Source organism: Ranitomeya imitator, chromosome 5 (genome assembly GCF_032444005.1).
Source record: "Ranitomeya imitator isolate aRanImi1 chromosome 5, aRanImi1.pri, whole genome shotgun sequence".
Taxonomy (NCBI): domain Eukaryota; kingdom Metazoa; phylum Chordata; class Amphibia; order Anura; family Dendrobatidae; genus Ranitomeya; species Ranitomeya imitator.
In genome coordinates this window covers 469151538-469176709 of record NC_091286.1, presented here as the reverse complement: position 1 = coordinate 469176709, position 25172 = coordinate 469151538, and the positions used below count along the sequence as shown (strand labels likewise).

General features: G+C 40.1%; 1 protein-coding gene across 8 annotated transcripts in view; it reads left to right on the top strand.

Annotated features, from left to right (window-relative positions):
• The window catches only part of NLGN1 (neuroligin 1), a 1437853-nt gene that overhangs the window by 896136 nt on the left and 516545 nt on the right, over positions 1–25172 (top strand). For all 8 annotated transcript variants that reach the window (XM_069727295.1, XM_069727297.1, XM_069727298.1 and 5 more), the window contains one exon: positions 1941–2093. In XM_069727295.1, the coding sequence (XP_069583396.1) occupies positions 1941–2093 (153 nt within the window). The remainder of the gene's footprint in view (positions 1–1940; positions 2094–25172) is intronic.

The following is a 25172-nucleotide window of genomic DNA, read 5'->3' as shown; positions in this document are numbered from 1 at the left end:
TAATGGCATGCATGTAAAGGTCCTTTAACACCTACAGTCACATGATCAATATTTGATTAGTATTTTACATCAGTATTTGTAAGCCAAAACCAGGAGTTGGTTTTAAATCCAGAAGTGATGACGTGTTTCTAATATTTTTTTCCTCTGATTGTTTCATTCCTAATTCATGGCTTACAAATTTTGATGTAAAATACTGACCAACTATTCAATGTGTGTAGGTGGCAAAATGCTGAGTAAAACTGTCATGCTGTAAGCGGCGTTAAAGGGGCAGGACGGCGTACTTGGACCCGCACCTGTCCCTACCACTTTAATGGGGCCCTGGCTTTCCCTATGATGGTTAGGAGGCCTGAGCTGCCAGCGTATCCCCGTCTCCTGTGCAGGCCCTATCAGTGGCCCCCTCTCCCCCAAAGGAGGTGGACTGCACCAGTGTAATAATACAGCAAATAACAGGGTATATAGACAAGGTAACTAAAAGTCTCAAACTCACCAAATGCTCACACAACCACAGAGGAAACACAGAGAAGGGAAGAGAAGGAATAAACTAGGAAGGAAAACAGGTTAAACATGCAACCAAAACAGCAGACACCAATCTCTGTAAATAAACCTCCAACACGAACACTACGCTCCTTCAACCTCCAAGCCAGGCAGTAGAACTGATCACTGACAATAGCTGAAGTCAGGACTGGGTCTATATAGAGGATCAGATTACAAAATCCACTTCAGTTAAGAGAGACCCAGCTCTCAGCAACTCAGCAATAAGGTTAACTCCTGCACTGCTGACACAAAGCAGCCAGGTCAGAATATAGGTGAAGAGCTTCTGTTCACTGTGTGTGAACGAGGCCCAGAGCGCTGCGGTTCTCTGGAACCTCTCTGTCGCGGTAGCCCCATGACAAAAGCCTTACTTTTCTTACAGGAATTTGTTTTGGTGTTTTAGAGAAATTCATAGTTGAAATTGTATTATGATGCGTTGTGAGTGCAGGATGTGTACACCGCACTTACAGCTCTCCTGCCTCTCTCCCTATTCCCTACCTACTTTCTGCCTCCTTTCTTTAACTGCTAATTCAATAATTCACTCATGAGGGGCGGCACGGTGGCGTAGTGGTTAGCACTGCAGCCTTGCAGCGCTGGGGTCCTGGGTTCAAACCCCACCAAGGACATCATCTGCAAAGAGTTTGTATGTTCTCTCCGTGTTTGCGTGGGTTTCCTCCGGGTACTCCGGTTTCCTCCCACATTCCAAAGACATACTGATAGGGAATTTAGATTGTGAGCCCCATTGGGGACAGTGATGATAACATATTTCGCAGCGCTTTACATTTTGTAAAGCGCTGCGAAATATGTTAGCGCTATATAAAAATAAAGATTATTATTATTACAGGGACAGGCATTATTATAGGGACAGGCAGCAGGCAGGAAAAAGACAGAGGAACAAGAGAGCTGTACGTCCAGTGCCCATCCATTGCATTTGCAACTTATTAGCATACAATTTCAAATATGGATGTCTCTAAAATCAGACTATGGATTTTTATAATGAAGATCAGGATTTTATCAGCATTAATGCACCTTTACGTACATGACATTCGTTTAGGACATAAAATCCTGATGACAGGTTCTCACAGGCTATAGATTGCAACCCTTTCAACAGTTTCTAAAAATTACAGCTAAATAAATAAAACATAATTCAATGAATCTTGATCTATGTGCATTCATAAAGATAGAAAATGTAAATTAAATTTACATTTATTCAACCTTTATTATTTCACTAAAAAATGAAAAAAACAAACACAACATAATATAGTAAAAACACAGAAACCCTACATTGTTGATTAATTAAAACAATTGCAATTTTTTTTCTTAAGAAACATCACCAAAAGGGTAAACTAATGTATCTTCTTACATCAATTACTTGGCACCAGTATATTTAAACATATTTTCTTTTCCAGACATCAGAGATAGTGGAGGTCCCAAGCCTGTGATGGTCTATATTCATGGTGGTTCCTATATGGAAGGCACTGCTAATTTGTTTGATGGAAGTGTCCTAGCAAGTTATGGAAATGTTATAGTCATCACCGTCAACTATCGCCTCGGGGTGCTTGGTAAGAAGGACATTTTTTACTTTGACCTTTGATGCGTAGCGGACTGTGCCTTTAGACCATTTCGATTTATTTTCTGAAAGTATTGAATTTCCACATTCAGTGTATGAACTGTTATTTTCAATTCCCTAATTCATGGCTGATGTTCCAAAGCTATTACACAGTTTGGACTTATAGTAATGTGTGTAACTTTGCTGATTTATTACTAATAGCGGGTTGTATATACATCATTTTGCTGCTTTAAGGCCCCTGGCACATGTGATTCTGAATCCTTGTATATCAAGTATCTGATGTTAAATTTGAATATTGTGTAAGTTATAGGATATGTTGTTGTTTGAGTTAGTATAATGACCTGCTTGTCAAGATGCATCAACTAAATCTGCCTATTAATGCATGCTCCATTAAATGCAGTATTCTGGAGGCATTCTTACCTAGAAGCATAGTTTCAGGTGATAATACATTGTTCAAATACATTATCCATGTAGGTCAGCCTTACTGTATTTGAGCACCGTTTTGTCATTCAGTCATAAGTCTGAATCGCTGTGTCAGCTTTTCCTTTTAAAGGTGCTCAGCCATAATACCAGCATCAGATTCTTTAATATTTTATAATTAGCTTATGTTTTATGTAGTTTATGCTGTATACTTTTTTGTTTAAATGCACCTTTTATATATAGATTATGTAATCCCACTGATAAAGCTTTATTAAGACTGAAAAATCCTTCATTCTTTATGATATATGTATCTTTAATGAAAAGTTTTATAATAACTGCTCTCAACTGGATATATACATCATGGTAATTTAAATACAAAAATTTCCAGATTCATTTTGTGACTGCTGCCAGTCACTCAACAATAGCATATACTTCCATAAATTAGCTGCATGAAAATCAGGAGAACCAATGGAAGTTTTTTTTTTTAAATTGAAAACAAAATTTATTAATACCAATAGACATAGTTAAAAAACAAGCACATATCCAATAAGACAGTGCACATAACAACATAGTGCAAATACCAAAATACACCAGATTTATAAGGTCTACTGCACAGTAAATAGTATATACATGCAGTTACTTTGTATCTTGAGGTGCAGATAACAAACCTCGCAACTAATTGCCCAGAAGGTGATGGCTCTATTACCAATAAGCCATAATTTTAACCATAATCCCTAGCTTCTACCAATCTGGGATGTTCCCATCAACCGGTACACCAGTATTAGTAAGGCTGAAACCATAACAAGTGCCCTATGCGGTGACCCCGGTGGTGGGAATATTAGAAGGCCATGTCATACCTCATGCAGGTAGACCTCTGCACGGACCCCAATGCGCATTTCACCGCTGTCAGCCTCGCTTTCTCAAGGGGAAGTGTGGTTTTAATTGCCTGTAGGACCTTGAAGTAGTCATAGTAATGTGTCACGTGACCGTCACATGACATCTCTAGATACTGAGCTGTGAGAGTCTGGCACATGCACACGCCGCTGCCTGGAGCGACCCACCCCCACCCAGACGTGTCCAGCCATGAGCACAAGCGGGCACCAGCTGGTTCCAGTTGAGCCCACCGCAGGACATTGCCGGATGAGGAGGGTTGCCCCCGGGGAGACAGCGCGTGCACGCGCACCACAGCAGCGATCAAAATTAGGTCTGTGTCTACCCCACATATCAATCTAACCAATTGGTGAGTATGTAAACACTGGGAACATTTTCATCAAAAGGGTAGTCAATAATGGAAATTGAGTCCCATATTTCATCCAGCTGGTCGCATATTTCATTCCACTTCCAATGGTTACAATCTTTATATATATATATATATATGTATATATATATATATATATATACATATATATATATATATATATATATATATATATATATATATATATATATATATGTTTCCAGGGGTGGAGGAACCAGACTCCGAACATGATCAAAATGATGAGATAAAAAGAAGAGACCTATGTGAATGTGACAAAAACAAAATAAGCATTAAATCGAACATATGTACAATTAAAATACAGGGAGAGGGAAGAAGAGGGAAGAGAACTCTTCAGTCACTATCAAAAATAATAAAGTGACTTTACAAATATGGACCAAAATTAAGGGATTAATTTAAGCCAGTGGGTTTCATAGTGCCAAGTGTCACTATCCACTTCAATTCCCACTGTGCCAACAATTTTGTTTATATTGCTGCCCCTAATGCCAACATGTACCACATCTATGCCTCTTATTTTGAACTCTTTTGGATTAGAATTATGCACCATTCGGAAGTGTCTAGGGATAGTTTTTAAAGTCAACACATCCTCTACTGATCTGGCAGCGCCAATATCCCTCACGTGTTCTCTTACACGTACCCTCAACTCTCGTGATGTGAGTCCCACATGTATGAGAGGGCAGCTACATGTGGCATAGTAAATTACTTTCTTGGTGTTATAAGAGATATATTCTCTAATCTCAAATTCCTTTTGGTCCACTGAGCTAAATGTAGATGTTTGGTGGGTATTGGCGCATGCCAAGCAGTGACCGCATTTATAAAAACCCTTTCTGGGTTGTGTCCCACCAAAAAAGTTTGAACTGGGCGCTATGTAGTGACTTTTGACCAACAAGTCACTTAGATTTTTAGATCTGCGGGGGGTCATCAGTGGTCTATCAGTAAAGGTACCATCACACTGGACGATATCGCTAGCGATCCGTGACGTTGCAGCGTCCTGGCTAGCGATATCGTCCAGTGTGACACGCAGCAGCGATCAGGCCCCTGCTGTGATATCGCTGGTCGGGGCAGAAAGTACAGCACTTTGTTTCATCACTGGCTCTCCCGCTGACATCGCTGAATCGGCATGTGTGACGCCGATTCAGCGATGTCTTCGCTGGTAACCAGGGTAAACATCGGGTTACTAAGCGCAGGGCCGCGCTTAGTAACCCGATGTTTACCCTGGTTACCATCCTAAAAGTTAAAAAAACAAACGCTTCATACTTACCTACCGCTGTCTGTCCCCGGCGCTGTGCTTCTCTGCTCTGGCTGTGAGCGCCGGGCAGCCGGAAAGCACAGCGGTGACGTCACTGCTCTGCTATCCGGCCGCTGCGCTCACAGCCAGTACAGAGAAGCAGAGCACCGAGGACAGACAGCGGAAGGTAAGTATGAAGCGTTTGTTTTTTTAACTTTTAGGATGGTAACCAGGGTAAACATCGGGTTACTAAGCGCGGCCCTGCGCTTAGTAACCCAATGTTTACCCTGGTTACCGGCATCGTTGGTCGCTGGAGAGCTGTCTGTGTGACAGCTCCCCAGCGACCAAACAGCGAGGCTGCAGCGATCCGGAACGTTGTCGGTATCGCTGCAGCATTGCTTAGTGTGACGGTACCTTAAGAAAGGGTCTCAGAGAAGGCTCGGCGCTAAGCACAGGCCAATACTTTGTCAGAATGCTCTGCATACTATTCCACTCATTATTAAACACTGAGATGAAACGTATATTTTCATCCTTTTTGTCTTTCATTTTCTTGTGGTATAACAGTGAGTCATGGGACACCAACCTGGACTTATTATATCCGTTTTTTATGCATCTCTGACTATAGCCACGTTGTTCAAATCTCTTTCTTCAGATCTGTAGCTTGGATTTCAAATTTTTGATTCATCGAGCAGATCCGCCTCACCCTTAGAAACTGTCCAACCGGGACGGCCCTAACAGTGGAATGGCTATGTGCAGTTGTAGCGTGTATTAAACAGTTAACTGCTGTCTCTTTGCGAAAGCCATCAGTCTGGATAGTGGAAAGGGAATCCACCTCCAGACTGATGTCTAAAAAGTCAATTTTAGCTACATCATATCTATATGTTAATTTCATGTTGTAGTTGTTGTTATTTAATATAGCCATACTTTCATCCAAATGCCGCACTGTCCCCCGCCAAAAAAGTAAAACGTCATCAATGTCGCATAGCCAGCACAGCACATGGTCAGCGGCCCCTGCCCCCCACTCACCAAGCACCAACCTCTCCCAGTACACCAGGAAGAGGTTGGCGTGCGCGGGGGCACAGACCGCACCCATATAAAAAAATTGTTGGCACAGCGGGAATTGAAGTGGATAGTGACACTTGGCACTATGAAACCCGCTGGCTTAAATGAATCCCTTAATTTTGGTCCATATTTGTAAAGTCACTTTATTATTTTTGATAGTGACTGAAGAGTTCTCTTCCCTCTTCTTCCCTCTCCCTGTATTTTAATTGTACATATGTTCGATTTAATGCTTATTTTGTTTTTGTCACATTCACATAGGTTTCTTCTTTTTATTTCATCATTATGATCATGTTCAGAGTCTGGTTCCTCCCCCCTGGAAACATATATATATATATATATATATATATATATATATATATATATATATATATATATAAAGATTGTAACCATTGGAAGTGGAATGAAATATGTGACCAGCTGGATGAAATATGGGACTCAATTTCCATTATGGACTACCCTTTTGATGAAAATGTTCCCTGTGTTTGTTTACATACTCACCAATTGGTTAGATTGATATGCGGGGTAGACAAAGACCTAATTTTGATCACTGCTGTGGTGCGCGTGCGCGCGCTTTCTCCCCGGGGCTGCCCCTCCTCATCCGGCAACATCCTGCGGTGGGCGGTGGGCGCAACTGGGACCAGATGGTGCCCACTTGTGCTCATGACTGGACACGTCCGTGTGGGGGTGAGTCGGCCCAGGCAGCGGCGCGCGCATGCGCCAGACTCTTACAGCTCAGTATCTAGTGATGTCATGTGACGGTCATGTGACACATTACTACGACTACTTCAAGGTCCTGCAGGCAATTAAATCCACACTTCCCCTTGAGAAAGCGAGGCCGACAGCAGCAAAACGTGCATCAGGGTCCGTGCAGAGGTCTACCTGCATGAGGTAAGACATGCCTTCCTAATATTCCCACCACCGGGGTCACCGCATAGGGCACTTGTTATGGTTTCAGCCTTACTAATACCGGTGTACCGGTTGATGGGAACGTCTCAGATGGGTAGAAGCTAGGGATTATGGTTAAAATTAAGGCTTATTGGTAATAGAGCCATCACCTTCTGGACAATTAGTTGGGAGGTTTGTTGTCTGCACCTCAAGATACAAAGTAACTGCATGTATATACTATTTACTGTGCCGTAGACTTTATAAATCTGGTGTCTTTTGGTATTTGCACTTTGTTGTTATGTGCACTGTTATATTGGATATGTGCTTGTTTTTTAACTATGTCTATTGGTATTAATAAAGTTTGTTTACAATTTAAAAAAAAACTTCCATTGGTTCTCCTGATTTTCATTCATCATGGTAATTTAACAGATACTGCCTCTGTAACCAGGAATGAGCGTCTGAAGCCTGACTAAAAAACGTATGAAGACTTCTTCTGAAACTACGAGAAAACATTAATCCTTGCAGTTTAGCCCCACATTTGTCACTAGTGATTACAATGTCTCGGAGACTAGGCAAAGGGAGGGAATTCTTTCTATCAGCCACAATACATTGTCGTGACATCAAAAGGCATTAAAAAATTGCTTGACTGGTCATCATCTTAGTCTGCCTATTAGTTTAACACAATACCTGTCAATGTCATTCTGAGAGGTGTGATATACTGTACTGCATTACAGACATATTGAAGTGTGCCAAAACGGTTGTCCAAGATTGGACAACCCCTTCACGTCACCGATCAAGCCTACTAGTGTAAATAAAATAAAAAAATTGAAAGAAAATATTACAAAGTTAAATGAATGAAAGACAAATATTCATATCAGTTTCTTCATTGCATAAAAACACACATAAATAAACAATGAATATATAAAAGGAAAAATAAATAATAATTGGTATTGCTACATTTATAACAAAGTTAGCTAAAAATGTCATGTTTTAATTCTGCTAGATAAGTCTAGTTTGAAAAAAATGAATTTCTTATGTTTTGGTCATCTATCAAAAAATGTAATCAAGAGTTGTTTAAAAAAGATCACAAGTGCACCAAAATAGTATTAATGAAAGCCTTAACTCATCCCACAAAAAAAATATCCATCATACAGCACAATCAATAAAGATAAAAATGGTATGACTAGCGGAATATGGCAACACAAAAAGAACATATCTGCACCAAAATGGTATCATTAAAAACGTCAGCTTGGCACGCAAAAAATAAGCCCTCACCCAACCCCAGAACACGAAAAAAGGAAACGCTATGGGTATCGGAAAATGGCGCATTTTTTTTTTTACCACTTAAATAAAAAATAAACTAGACATGTTTGGTGTCTATGAACTCGTAATGACCTGGAGAATCAAAATGGCAGGTTAGTTGTAGCATTTAGTGAACCTAGCAAAAAAGCCAAACAAAAAGCAAGTGTGGGATTGCACTTTTTTCAATTTCACAGCACTTGGAATTTTTTTCCCGTTTTCTAGTACACGACATGCTAAAAGCAATGATGTCTTTCAAAAGTACAACTTGTCTCGCAAAAAATAAGCCCTCACATGGCCATATTGATGGAAAAATAAAAAAGTTATGACTCTGGGAATGAGGGGAGAGAAAAACGAAAATGCTAAACCGAAAAAAGCTGGGGTCAATAAAGGGTTAAAATAATAACCACCACGCTACAAAACACTTTTCCTACTTGACTATCCCTCTTGGAACACAGTTGAGAATAAAATGTGTTCTCAAGTTCCAAAATGGTTGAATTCTTAAGAGGTTAACACAAAGTGACATTAAAAACATCATCTGTTGGGAAACTGCATTATCTTTTTTTCCACTTTTTGCAATGATATTAATTTTTTTGACACGCGGCACACAGCAAAGACATTTAAAAAAATATTTTCTTTGGAAACAATAGCATTATTAGTTTTATTATTTGTTTTTTTTATTTTGTACAATGTATAAATTGATTTTTTGTTTTACTGGTTCTAGTAGGACTATAAAAAAATCCTTTGTGGTTTGGTATTGTGTTGCCACTAGTACATATTTTACATTGCAATTTAGGCTGTGAACAACTGAATCCCAGCTCTATCATTTTAGTACCGAAATTCAAGTTACATATTGTTTTATTCTTTCATACTTTTCTAAGATAAGCTGCATTTCTTTAGATATATTTTTGAAAATATTCAATCTGTATGGTAGCTTTTTTAACACAGCAAGTCTACCTTAGCCACCTTTTTATTTCTCAGCTCCAGTACATCTAAATGAATAAAAATGAGCTAATTTGCAAATTGTTGTTATTAAAAATATCCAACAGCTTGTATCTGTATTTTATAGAAATGCATATTGGGACCAGATATGCTTGGTAACATTTCATTTTTAACCCTCCGTCACATACAATATTCGGACTAACGAGTTCACATACAATGTGCCTGTCAGGCGCCTGCTGGAAAAATACCTATAATATCTAATGTTTGCAATTTCAGAGCTCTAAAAGTGATCAGTGACCTTCATAGGGATGTAATAAAAGAGACTACACATAATCAGTTGCAAAAAAAAACATTTACTTAACATAAAACTAATAACTATGAAATACAAACTTTTCAAAACTCCCGCCAAATAGTCCCCAGTTCGACTCTCTCAAAAAAATGTACAAAGAAAATTTTTGAACACAAACTTAATTTTAAGGTACCTTAAGTACTATTAAAAACATATTCAATCAGAAGTAGATGCTGAGGTTTCCCCAGAAAAGTCACACTTGCAGAGCAAATAGCAAGAATTACACACCATTTTTGCATGTGTCAGGCAAATTGCTTTATGACATTTGAGACATTCATAATTTGAAAGCCTTCTGGTTCCGCTTTCCGTTTGGCAGGTGGTGCATCTCCTTCTTTTGTGAGGTGGTGCAGATGGTGACTTTTCACCATCATCTTCTGGGCGGAACCTTTTGAGCTGAACTTGAAGGCGAGAGGGGATACCGATTGTTTTCACGCTTCTCCTGCGTAGCTCTCCAAGTACTAGTTCATGGGCCAATTTTTTCAGATACAATCGTCTACGGAGTGGTTCAAGCTTGTTTTCAAGATAAATTACTTGTGAATTTATACCACCCAAATTCAACATAGCAAAAAATATGACCATTGGCCAGCGTTTGATGTTTCTGCTGATGTTGAAAGTGGAGCACATCTGATCTGCTGTATCCACACCCCCTTTGGTGGCATTGTAAATTGTAATTATCTCCGGGTTTTTTTCTGCCCCAGTCCCAGGATCGATGGCAGCATCATCATGACGTGTTGATAGAAGAAGTACGATTTTTTTGGCATGTGGTACATAGGAAACTAAAGCCTTTCCATTATGGAATGCAAACATACTGCTGTACTGTTGTCTCTCTTTCACACTTACAAACTGTGGCGGCAATTCCCTTTTGTTTTTTCTTACAGTTCCCACATATGACAGCTTCTGAATTTTCAGATAATCAATCAGATCACAACTTGTAAACCACTTTCCTCTCCTAAATCCTCATTCAGTGTGAGGTCTCTATCATCTAACAGCATGTTTGTTACTTCCTCAACATCAAGTTGTTTGGATAAATTGTACATTTTCCTCTCCATTTCAGCAGATAATCTGAAGCAAGAGAAGGAATATGTTAGGGAACTACTGTATATGCCTGAGCAGCACACTTTCTTTTATAAAATCTCCCTTATTTCTATGAAATATCCTCACATTGTGTGCTATACATTCATAAAACAAGCTAAATAAACTATTGTGATGAATAAAAACATAAAATACCAACCTTACTGAATGTGACGTATTCACATACAATGAGCCTGAGAGATCTGTGCAGCTATATCCTCTCCCCTGAAGCTCTGAAATCCAACTATGATATCAGGTTTCACAGACCTTCAAGAGACAGGAGACTACCTGGAGGGAGGGGGTTTCCTCACAATCTGGTGAGGAAGGAGAAATGAAAGTAAAAGAGAAGCGCCTGTCAGATCAGTTGTATGTGACGGAGGGTTAACTAGGAGGTGAATATCTTTGAAGGACTAATTTCTCCAGAGGAACTGTATTGCTAGCAAGTATGTGGTTAAGAATCATTATGTCAATGTCTGAGGGTAAAAGAAACAACAACACAATTTGTCCTAGCATCAGGCTGGCTTATTTTAATATTGTCTCTGGGTCTAATTCTCTTTTACATAAAGAAATACTTCACTGATGGCATGTAAGACTTTTAACAGCAAATATATATTTTTATTGCAACGTGTAAAGCCATTTAGACATACATATGAAGTGGTGGAGTGAAGGTCTACACACTATACTATCGAGAGAATTAAGGTAGTAGAGATTGAAATCATTCTTTTAAGAGAACACTCACTAAACTCATATCTTACAGCCTAAGTTACAGGCACATAAGAGAATGCAGGTTTTAAAGTTGGAAACTAGAAATGAGCAGATCTGTTCGGGTCCTTGCTTATTCGGCAAGCTATAATGCTTACCGAATAAGCTGCAGAGGAAACCTGGCTTCCTGGATCCATCCGGCTGATCAGCTGAATGCGTCGCGGTGGTTTCACAGTCACAACGCATGCATGGAGTTCCCAACAAACAGGCTCTCCATGCATGTGTTGTGACTGTGGCGCCGGACAGCTGATCAGCCGGCGTGCTCCAGGTGACCAGGTTCCCTCTCCAGCTTATTCGGTAAGCGCTATAGCTTGCCGAATAAGGAGGGAGCAGAACAGATTTGCTCATCTCTATTGGCAACTCTATATGGAATCAAGATTTGTGTGCAACTTTTTTGTGTATTTTGAACATTTCTTTTTCTCCAAGGTTTACAATTCAAAACGAACCTGTCATGTGAAAAAAACACCCAAAACCTGCAGACATTGGGTTACTCTTTAGGCATGGGGTAGTTAGATTAATATCTAGGTTATTACAATCAGAAGCTGTGTGTCTGCCGCACTGCAAGATCGGCTACCTGGACAAAATTAACTTTAGGCTTCAGTCACCGCTCAGTACACAGTGAGTGGTGACTGTAACCACACCCCCGACACCAACTGAAAGCTCAGCAGTGCATTAGTGAGGAGCCAGCTGTCAGTCACTGTAGGGGTTCGGTTACAACCGCCACTCACTATGTACTGAACCCTGATTGAAGCCACATCGGCCTCTGTGACGGAAAGCCCATGGGAATCGGGACTTTAAGGACTTTAAGTGTGATGGCAGCACGGCTTCTGTAAACTGTTAACCTGCAGATTTATCCCCAAATCAGTAGGTTAATAGCATTTTTTTCACATTATATGTTCTCTTTAAGGAAAATTATAGCTTTTGCTAACTTTTCAATGACTAACCTAAACATGTTTGTCCATTTTAAATATTAGACTTTTGGAATGTTAAGCTCCAGCAATGTCTTTGCTCTTTATTAATTAGAACAAAAACAAAATCCACAGTGTTTTGCATTATTTCCACTGCAACAGCCTAACTTTTGTTTGTCGATAAATAATTAGATTCTATCTCATTTTTTGCCTACTTCTCAATAACCAGTTCCCATCTGTTATCCAATGTAAAAATCACTGGTGATGGAAAAAAATGCACTTTGTTACTTAGCAACTCATTGCAGACTACAGTACTAGCTCTTGCAGGAAATAAGATCAGTTCAAACAATTTTTATTCCAAATAAACACATTTTCGGATTATTCAGACTCTTTTTCCTCATGTTTCTGTGTTTTTTTTAGCATTGTATATACAGTACAGACCAAAAGTTTGGACACACCTTCTCATTTAAAGATTTTTCCGTATTTTCATGACTATGAAAATTGTAAATTCACACTGAAGGCATCAAAACTATGAATTAACACATGTGGAATTATATACTTAACCAAGAAGTGTGAAACAACTGAAAATATGTCTTATTTTCTAGGTTCTTCAAAGTAGCCACCTTTTGCTTTGATGACTGCTTTGTACACTCTTGGCATTCTCTTGATGTGCTTCAAGTGGTAGTCACCGGAAATGGTTTTCACTTCACAAGTGTGCCCTGTCAGGTTTAATAAATGGGATTTCTTACCTTGTAAATGGGGTTGGGACCATCAGTTGTGTTGTGCAGAAGTCTGGTGGATACACAACTAATAGTCCTACTGAATAGACTGTTAGAATTTGTATAATGACAAGAAAAAAGCAGATAAGTAAAGAAAAACGAGTGGTCATCATTACTTTAAAAAATGAAGCTCAGTCAGTCCAAAAAAATGGGAAAACTTTGAAAGTGTCCCCAAGTTCAGTGGCAAAAACCATCAAGCACTACAAAGAACCTGGCTCACATGAGGACCTCCCCAGGAAAGGAAGAGCAAGAGTCACCTCTGCTTCTGAGGATAAGTTTATCCGAGTCACCAGCCTCAGAAATCGCAGGTTAACAGCAGCTCAGATTAGAGACCAGGTCAATACCACACAGAGTTTTAGCAGCAGACACATCTCTACAACAACTGTTAAGAGAAGACTTTGTGCAGCAGGCCTTCATGGTAAAATAGCTGCTAGGAAACCACTGCTAAGGACAGGCAACAAGCAGAAGAGACTTGTTTGGGCTAAAGAACACAAGGAATGGACAATAGACCAGTTTAAATCTGCTTTGGTCTGATGAGTCCAAATTTGAGATCTTTGGTTCCAACCACCGTGTCTTTGTGCGACAAGGAAAAGGTGAATGGATGGACTCTACATGCCTGGTTCCCACCATGAAGCATGGAGGAGGAAGTGTGATGGTGTGGGGGTGCTTTGCTGGTAACACTGTTGGGGATTTATTCAAAATTAAAGGCATATTGAACCAGCATGGCTACCACAGCATCTTGCAGCGGCATGCTATTCCATCCAGGTTTGCTTTTAGCTGAACCATCATTTATTTTTCAACACGACAATGACCCCAAACACACCTCCAGGCTGTGTAAGGGCTATCTGACCAAGAAGGAGAGTGATGGGGTGCTATGCCAGATGACCTGATGGTTTGGGGTGAGCTGGACCGCAGAGTGAAGACAAAAGGGCCAACAAGTGCTAAGCATCTCTGGGAACTCCTTCAAGATTGTTGGAAGACCATTTCCGGTGACTACCTCTTGAAGCTCATCAAGAGAATGCCAAGAGTGTGCAAAGCAGTCATCAAAGCAAAAGGTGGCTACTTTGAAGAACCTAGAATATAAGACATATTTTCAGTTGTTTCATACTTTTTTGTTAAGTTTATAATTCCACGTGTGTTAATTCATAGTTTTGATGCCTTCAGTGTGAATTTATAATTTTCATAGTCATGAAAATACAGAAAAATCTTTAAATGAGAAGGTGTGTCCAAACTTTTGGTCTGTACTGTATATACTGTTTTCAAGTAGTTACCATGCTAAATTTCAGTGTCAATTGAGTATTAGTTTTTAAAGTAGCAGTTCAGTGATATTTTTCCAAACTCTGTAACTAGTCCCCCAATATAATTCATTCAGTATTACCTTACTTAGTAGTTCATTTCTGTCGGAAGATTCATGGATTCCTTTGCCTTATTTCGATCATTTCATCTCATGGTGAGAATTGCAAGCCTTGTTATTTCTCAGAGGCTCCCCATCTCTTCCTCTGTAATAAGATTGAATGGTCTTTTTCTCCCAATTTCTGCACAGTTGGAGGTGAAGGTGTGTGGGAGAGGGGATAACTTGTATTACCGTTACTGATGATGATTGCGCAGCTCTTATAACAGTTATATTGTAGATAATGGCAGTTCAGTTATTCTTATAATTGGTGTACTTATTCAGAAAAAACAGAGTTAAGGATAGCAAATTACGGAAGCAAACTGATGGTACTGACATTATTGCATTGTATTGACATTATGTATAGCAGAGCATAGAGGAATAAATGCAGTTGATATCTGGCAATCAAGAGTCGAGTCTAAAGAGAAGCAAATAGGAGGCTCAGTTGATTGGAAGTACTGCAAGTATACCATACAATATATAAAGGAAATGCAGAGCGTGATAGACAATCAGGGGCAGGATTGAGAATTGGAAACAAATTGCAGGACTACTTAGAAAAAAGTATTTTATTTGAATAATACATCTTTAGGCTATGTGCACACAATGCAGATTTGACAATGGAATTTTCCATGCAGATTCTGCATTTCTTGGCAGAAAACGCAGGTCAGAATCTGCGCCTTTTTTTGGTATGTGCATACGTTGCAGATTTTTGTGCAGATTTCTTCCTTTTTTTTACCGCTGCAGATTTCTATTATGGAATGGGTGCAGAAACACAGCAGATCTGCACAAAGAAGTGACATGGTCCTTTTTTTGAATCTGTTGCGTTTTCCGTACAGATTTTTCTGCACCAAGGCTAAGTGCACACGTTCAGGATTTCTCACAGAAAATTCCTGAGAAAACCAGACATTTTCTGCAAGAAATCGGCAAGAAAACTGCATGCGTTTTTGCCGCGGTTTTGACACGTTTTTGCTGCGGTTTTGACACATTTTTGCCGCGTTTTTTTCCGGACACTTCCCAATGCATTTAGTAGTGGGAAATCCGCAAAAAAATTGCAAAATTAATAAACATGCTGCGGTTTTTACCGCGATGCGTTTTTTTCGCTGAAAAAAATGCAACATGTGCGCAAAACATGCGGAATTCATTCTAAATGATGGGATGCTTATTGTATGTAGTTTTTTTGTGGTTTATAGCGTTTTTATTGGGAAAAACTGCGAAAAAACCGTGAAAAAACTGCAACGTGTGCACACAGTCTAACACAGCATTTTTTTTGTCATTGATTTACATTGTACTGTAAATCACTTGCGGATCTGCAGCGTTTCTGCGTGGAAAAAAAAGCTGCAGTTCTGCAGGAAATCTGCAACGTGTGCACATACCCAGGCTACATTTATTAGATTCTCCAAATTTCATGTAAAATTATGTAGAAAATGATAGTCAAATGGTGATGTGTGAATAATGCCTTAGTTTTCCTGACATATCTCTTTTGGAAAATACTTACAGAAATGACAATCTTATAACATTTTATGTGCCACTCCATTTTTTCTCACTATTACGAATTTACAATTGAATTAAAAAGTAGTGTGACCTCAGTAATCAGTAACTCTCACCTTTCCCATGGAACAACACATTTAAAATTCATCTATAGCTTTTTTTCATTTTAAGTTTCTATTTTCATGCTTAAAATTCAACAGAGACGCCAAAATAAAAAATACCCTTTAAAAAAAAAAATGAGTATTGTCGCTAAACTGTGTCCATTTTCTGCTAGGTTGCTTTTAACAGCATGACATTGCATTACACAAAGTAGAAGCTAGAAAATGAGTTTGTGTAATGCTTTATATACTTTGAGACATGGTAACTACTTGTCAGTCAATTCCACACCACTTGATAAAGTGCACAGAAAATGGAATAGCAACACAAATTATAGGTTTTAAGGCCGAAAGGTCACAAAAAAGAACAAATATCTGACAATGTATTATTAAATGTGCCATATCTGTAAGATTTGAAACACAATAGTGAAGTCATTTAGTTTTAGTTTTTGCTTTGTCATGTCTGCCTATAGTGTTGTATTGTTTATCCTTAAGATACCCTTCTGCTACTTGCCGTTATAATTTTTAATGATATTTTTACACCTAGGCCTGCAACAATGACTAGAGGACATCATAGTGTAAAGGTACCGTCACACATAATGATTTCTTTAACGATATCGTTGCTTTTTGTGATGTAGCAACGATATTGTTAACTAAATCGTTATGTGTGACAGCGACCAATGATCAGGCCCCTGCTGGGAGATCGTTGGTCGCTGGGAATGATCAGGACCTTTTTTATGGTCGCTGATCACCCGCTGTCATCGCTGAATCGGCGTGTGTGACGCCGATCCAGCGATATGTTCACTGGTAACCAGGGTAAAAATCGGGTTACTAAGTGCAGGGCCGCGCTTAGTAACCCGATATTTACCCTGGTTACCATTGTAAAAGTTAAAAAAAAAACAGTACATACTCACATTCCGTCTGTCACGTCCCCCGGCGTCAGCTTCCCACCCTGACTGTGTCAGCGCCGGCCAGCCGTAAAGCAGAGCACAGCGGTGACATCACCGCTCTGCTTTACGGCCGACGCTTACACAGTGCAGGGAAGCTGACGCTGGGGGACGTGACAGGAATGTGAGTATGTACTGGTTTTTGTTTTTTTACTTTTACAATGGTAACCAGGGTAAATATCGGGTTACTAAGCGCGGCCCTGCGCTTAGTAACCCGATATTTACCCTGTTTACCCGGGGACTTCGGCATCATTGAAGACAGTTTCAACGATGCCGAAGTCGTTGGTCGCTGGAGAGAGCTGTCTGTGTGACAGCTCCCCAGCGACCACACGACTTACCAACAATCACGGCCAGGTCGTATCACTGGTCATGATCGTTGGTAAGTCATTTAGTGTAACGGTACCATAAGAGCAGTGAGATTAGGAAATTCTCTGCCACTTAATATTTTATTGGTTGATTAACTTAAAAAGGCCACGGAGAGCTTGGATGCATTTCCTGAAAAATAGAATTTTACAGGTTATACGAGTCCTAGGCTCTATGATGGAACATTGATCCAAGGAACTAGAATGCTTTTCCTTTGTGGAGTTGTGAAGGAAATTTTCCCATTATATAAATATATATATATATATATATATATATATACAGTATCTATAATATAACGCTGGGAGCATCACTCTGTCCGAAGCCTTTATAGACTGCGCAAGCGCAAGCGCAGATGTAGTCTGGGCCTCACAGAGTGACACTCCCAGGAGATCACGGTATGCGTAAACACTGAACGCACACCGCGATCTCCAACAGAGAAGCAGGGACCGCCAGGAGGGTAAGTATGAGCTATATTCACCTGGCCCCGTTCCACCGCTGCGCGCCGCCATCTTCCCAGTACTCGGCCTGTGACCTTCAGTTCAGAGGGTGCGATGACGCGCTTAATGCGCGCCAGCGCCGCCCTCTGACTGACCAGTCACATCCAGAGGACCGGGAAGATGGCGGCGTGCAGTGGTGGAACGGGGCCAGGTGAATATAGCAAGTGCTGGGGGGCGTGAGCTGGCGGCGATACCGGCACCTGACCCCCACAGCGCGCCGGTGTCCCCGCCTGCTCAGGCCCCTCAGCACTCGGCGCCCAGCGACCATAGGTGAGTATGGTATATTTTTTTATATATTGCAGCAGCATACAGGGCATATACCATGGAGCATCTTATGGGGCCATAAACCATAATGGAGCATCTTATGGGGCCATAAACCATAATGGAGCAGTGAAAGGGGGCATATAGTATGGAGCATCTTATGGGGGCCATAAACCTTTATGGAACAGCGTACGGGGCATACACTATGGAGCGTCTTATGGGGTCATAAACCATAATGGAGCAGTGTACGGGGGCATATACCATGGAGCATCTTATGGGGGCCATAAACCTTTATGGAACAGCGTACGGGGCATACACTATGGAGCATCTTATGGGGGCCATAAACCATAATGGAGCAGTGTACGGGGCATATACTATGGAGCATCTTATGGGGGCCATAAACCATAATGGAGCAGTGTACGGGGGCATATACCATGGAGCATTTTATGGGAGCCATAAACCTTTATGGAACAGCATACGGGGCATACACTATTGAGCATCTTATGGGGGCCATGAACCTCTATGGAGCAGTGTACGGGGGCATATACTATGGAGCTTCTTATGGGGGCCATAAACCTTTATGGAGCAGTGTACGGGGGCATATACTATGGAGCATCTTATGGGGGCCATCAACCTTTATGGAGCAGTGTACGGGGTATATACTATGGAGCATTTTATGGGGGCCATAAACCTTTATGGAGAAGCGTATGGGGCATATGGATGGGAGCAGCAAATTAAAGAACGGTGGCGCAGGATGGGAGCAGCACATGACAGAACGGGGGCGCAGGATGGGAGCAGCACATGTCAGAATGGGGGCGCAGGATGGGAACAGCACATGACAGGATGGGGACGCAGGATGGGAGCAGCACATGACAGGATGGGGACGCAGGATGGGTGCAGCACATGTCAGAATGGAGGCGCAGGATGGGAGCAGCACATGTCAGAATGGGGGCGCAGGATGGGAGCCGCACATGTCGGAATGGGGGCGCAGGATGGGAGCAGCACATGACAGGATGGGGACTCAGGATGGGAGCCGCACATGTCAGAATGGGGGCGCAGGATGGGAGCAGCACATGACAGGATGGGGACTCAGGATGGGAGCAGCACATGACAGAATGGGGGCGCAGGATGGAGCAGCACATACCAGGATGGAGACCATATACCAATATAAATGCTCGCCACCTGGGCGTAGAATGGGTTCAATAGCTAGTATATATATATCAAAAGATGAGACAGCACAAGCTAAAGCAAAAAGCAGATGATAGGTGCCAGCCTGCAGGTCACAGCCCAGTAACCTAATAATATAAGTATGAAAAAGCAGGCAGCTCACTATAGAAATGTAAAAAAGTGAACAAACTTTTAATTTGCCAGATGTGGTAAAAAGCAACATTTCGACCCCAAAGAGCCTTTTGGTGAGTTTTTTCATAATCCTATAGTGTTCAGCTTGCTTTTCTGTACTTATATGTTTGTACAGAGGGGTGAGCATATCATTGTTGCAACCTGTGCCGATCCACAGAGATCCAAGAGATTAGAAGGTCCATTTCCATTTGCAATGCAGGTAGAGTTGTGCATTATTATGAACTTTTGGACTACAAAAGGCCTATCTGTTGTCATTGAACAGGGGTCTTCTTGTGTCTGTGCCTGCCAGTGAATACAGTATATATTCTCAGTACACATTAAAGTGTACCAATGTCTTAAGGATCAGCTGACCATCAGCCTACCAGATGTTGTGGGGGAGAATGATCGGGCAGTTGGTTCTTCCTGGAGCTATTTCATCCCAGAAGAGTTTTCATTCCACTTTTCTCCTGTTATCATATTCTACACAACAGTTTAAGCATTATAGGAAGCCTTCATTTCATTAATTGGTGCAATAATTGCGTTGAGCTTTTTCAAGAAGGAATAGTTACTGGCTTTATATCTCTTCTTTTGGGCTGAATCCTATCCTTATATGCTCTCAATTCTAGGAACCCATTGTCTTATAATAACCCAGTTTGCAAGATGTATATGAACATATAAGAGGACTTTTTATAATGCGATCACCAAACAACCATAATAGTGATTGACAGAACTGTGGTCACGAGTAATGTATAGTACAGCAGGATTGTTTAATATATTGTATTACTTTGAAGCAGTTTGTGATATCTCTAAAACCATGATTAAACACAAAGATGATATAGAATCAAATTATAACATAGGACAAGTTGCTTATTATTGCTGGTTTCCTGAAACAGTATCTGCTCAATTACAAACATTGAGATTTATTTATTCATTAACTTGAATTCTTTGCCGTTCTTCAGGGTCTGAATTTTAAAGTATGCTGCATGAAAAGAAAAAGAGACAAACTAGAAGCTTGCTCATTATGTAGGTAGCATCTCTCCGTGTTTGACTCAGACTTTCCAAATTTTATATTTTTATGTCTATGCATAATATTTTGGATGCCTAATACCATTGATATGGTTGTTCTTTGTAGGCCAGTACAATAATGTATAAAATGGCAAGACAAAAGTATGCAGCTACCAAATGCCCCCCTGACGTGCATGCCTGATATACAATGTGAGAAATGTTCCAACCATTGAAGAATTGAATATTTAAACAGACAATGACTCCTTATAGATCTTTGGGTTCTTGCTTTCTGCTTAAATACCAGCTTTGTGTCATTCTTGTAACACTGTGATGGATTAACAAATTGTAAATAGAATGTAAATTCTGCATTGAGAAGTAAAACTTTGATGGAAAAGATCTATACATTCTTTCAAACGTAGGCCCCTTGACTAATTAAGGTCATTCAGGTGAAAAGGGATGTTTCCAAGAATTAGTAACGTCAAGCATAAATCATTTGAATTCATCCAGATATGAATTTGAGGAAATTCTCAAAGAATATGCAATGCAAAACTTTTACATTCTGTACATCTCTAATACTTGTATAATCAAATTTATAGGAAATAAAAGTTCTTGTTCACTCCAATATACCTATGGCCTTTTTATTTGCAAAACGTCAGTGAGAAATCGACATCTAAAGTATATAGACCCGGTTGTTTTTGGAATATGAAGTGTTTTTAACCTAGAAAGATTTAAAATGATCAGTTTAATGACTGCAATGTATACACAACGAACCCTCAGTACTTTACCTCTGCTTTGGGTGGTGCTCGGAATTGGGATTTCAATTTCCGAGAGTCTTTATATAAATCTGCTCCTCTTTTCTTAGAAACAAAGTTGTTTTGACAGTCTGCATAATAATGCTCATCAAAGACTATTTAAAAACATATACATGTTTCTATCACATTAAAAGGGTTGTCTGAGAATACTTTTTTATTCTCAATGATTGCACATGTTGAAAACAATAAACCCACAGATACTCTCCTAATGCTTCTTGTCCACTGCTGCTCCTGCATTTGTTTCCTTTGCTATAGCAGTGACCTCACAACTACAGTGCATATGACCATGAAACCTAATCAATCGGTCTCAGTGAATATGGCAATGCAGACAACACAAGTGGCTAAACACCGTGATTGACTGCAGTGGTCATGTGCACTATAGTATTGACTTCACCTCCACAACTAGGAAACAAAGACCGGGGCATCAGTTAAATGACAGCACTGAACTTGCAAAGGATAAGTATGGCTGCTTTTACTGTTTTCAACATGTGCATAGTGCAAGCTTTTAGATATATATTTTTTCAGGCAACCTCTCTAACCTGTTCATGATGGGGCCATTTATCTTCCTAACTTGGGACCTTTTCAGGTTTTATCATTCATGTGCTTTTAGTAGTCCTCAGTTTTTTCTTATTTGGATATTCAAATAATTTTTGCATCTTTATTTGTGACGCAAGGGACTTTTTACTATTTTGATATATTTTTTTTCTTTTTTTTACCTTTTTTTATATTAACCCCTTACCGGCATCGGACGTACTATACCGTCCAATGCCGGCTCCCCTGCTTTGATGCAGGGCTCCGCGGTGAGCCCGCACCAAAGCCGGGACATGTCAGCTGTTTTGAACAGCTGACATGTGCCCGTAATAGGCGCGGGCAGAATCGCGATCTGCCCGCACCTATTAACTAGTTAAATGCCGCTGTCAAACGCAGACAGCGGCATTTAACTACCGCTTCCGGCCGGGCGGCCGAAAATGACGTCATCGCCGACCCCGTCACATGATCGGGGGTCGGCGATGCCTGTGAATGGTAACCATAGAGGTCCTTAAGACCTCTATGGTTACTGATTGCCCGTCGCTGTGAGCGCCACCCTGTGGTCGGCGCTCACAGCACACGTGCAATTCTGCTACATAGCAGCGATCAGCAGATCGCTGCTATGTAGCAGAGCCGATCGGGTTGTGCCTGCTTCTAGCCTCTCATGGAGGCTATTGAAGCATGGCAAAAGTTAAAAAAAAAGTTTAAAAAAATGTGAAAAAAATAAAAAAAACATAAAAGTTTAAATCACCCCAATCAAAATAAATCAATAAAAAAAATATCAAATCTACGCATATTTGGAATCGCCGCGCTCAGAATTGCCCGATCTATCAAATAAAAAAAAGTATTAACCTGATCGCTAAACAGCGTAGCGGGAAAAAAACTCAAAACGCCAGAATTACTTTTTTTGGTCGCCGCGACATTGCATTAAAATGCAATAACGGGTGATCAAAAGAACGTATCTGCACCGAAATGCTATCATTAAAAACGTCATCTCGGCACGCAAAAAATAAGCCCTCAACTGACCCCAGATGATGAAAAATGGAGACGCTACGAGTATCGGAAATTGGCGCAATTTTTTTTTTTTTTTTTTAGCAAAGTTTGGAATTTTTTTTCACCACTTAGATAAAAAATAACCTAGTCATGTTTGGTGTCTATGAACTCGTAATGACCTGGAGAATCATAATGGCAGGTCATTTTTAGCATTTAGTGAACCTAGCAAAAAAGCCAAACAAAAAACCAATGTGGGATTGCACTTTTTTTGCAATTTCACCGCACTTGGAATTTTTTTCCCGTTTTCTAGTACACGACAAGCTAAAACCAATGATGTCGTTCAAAAGTACAACTCGCCCCGCAAAAAATAAGCCCTCACATAGCCAAATTGACGGAAAAATAAAAAAGTTATGGCTCTGGGAAGGAGGGGAGCGAAAAACGAACACGGAAAAACGAAAAATCCCCCGGTCATGAAGGGGTTAAGGGAAAATGTACAGAAAAATAGGAAACATGTTTCTGCTTCTCGCTTTTTCTTTTTTTATGACCAGAGAGGACCACTAAAAATATTTTAAACTGTTAGACTTTAAATAGAAATATTTCTTTAGATCTTATACATATTGTACAACTGTTTTGAATGGCAGTGTTTTTTTCATTTAGCCCATTTTTTATTTATTTATTTTTTTCATTTACTTTATACACTGTGCACCACTTAAAGGGAACCTGTCAGCAGGATTGTGTACAGTAACCTACAGACAGTGTCAGATCGGCGCTGATTAAAATTTTACCTTGGTTGATGAAATCCATCTTGCGGTTGTTGTTTAAGCTTTATTTTCAGTTTTGAGTTACTGATATGCTTGTGCCCAGGGTGGCCTGTGGGGGGTCTGCATGTGGTGCTCTCATTAGCTATTCATAATGAAGACTGCTGACAAGTCACTGACCCCCTCACTGACCTGCCCCCATAGTTTTCATAATCAATATTATATATACATATTGGAAAATAGAAATCTTTTCTGCAGGCAGGTTCCAGCCATGGCACCTGCACTGCAGCAGAATCGCATATTCGTGTATATTATTAATAATCCCGCAGTACTTGCGCAGTAACGTAAAAATGATATAAAGGGATGATTAATCTGGTCTCACAAAAAAATTATTAATTTTTTTTATATGGGATTGCCATGATGACTCACTATCATTCCACTAAAGAGAAATGCAATAAGAGCCTGTAGTGAATGAATGATACTTCATGAATAGCTTTTCTTGAAAATAAGTCGGATTGTGACAGGTCATAACATTAGTCCAGGATAGTCCGATTCACATGTACAAAAGCCTTTGGCAGGAGGTGGATAAGGGACATTAGACTAAGCCCAATAGGGCATTTTGATACATAAGGCAGGATACCGCAGGGTTTCTTTTATTGCATTGACTTGATTTGCTCTTTGATCGTAAGTGCTTCTTAATATATATATACTGCGGTGTTTCAGTGCTGTGTAGGCAGAGATCGAGAACGTAAATATGATAATAAACCAGGTTTATCTTGCAGGGTGACTGTGGGATTGTTCATACTTTATAGATCATGGACAGTTCAGAAGTACCATGATTTCTATAAAATAAGTCCTACCTTCATAATAAGCCATAGCATGATTTTACAGGATTTTGGAGTATGCTTGAAATATAATCACAACCCTCAAAGTAAGCTCTAGTTATAGTCAGGGCTGGCATTGTGGCGTGAGGGGACTGAGCAAATGCACACTGCTCCGATTCTTTTTTGATGCCCCAAGCCTTTCTATTCGGAGGTTAAGAATGTCAAAGGACATTTGGTGACATCATGGTCAACATGGGCCCTTTAATGTAGAGAGTGTAAAGAAACTGAAAAGGAGATAGGCTGGTATGTACCGTATGTGTAGTGTGTGTATATACACGTGTTTGTGCACTGTGTGTGTATATATATTTGTATATGAAGTGCATGTATATCCATGTGTATGTGCACTGTGTGTGTATATACATGTGTACATACATTTGTATGTGCAATGTGTGTGTGTATACATGTGGATGTGCAGTGTGTGTGATGACATGATATTTGAATAAAAGTTGATTTTTTGGGGGGAGAACAAACAGTTTTTGGTGGTGAATCCTATGAAAAGTTTTTATTTTTGTTGTTGATCTTTGATAATTTTTTTGTACAACAAGCTTTTCACTAGATTCTCATATACAGTTTTTAAGCAACAAAATATGGAGTGGATGCAAAAAAGATGACAGTTCAAGGCTTTCCTTTTATATACTTTTCTTAAGAGGATTTACTTCTACAAAAAAAAAAATCTTCCATACATGATGCAGGTCTTATAAGGGCTCATCATTGGCCTTCTAAACAGCATC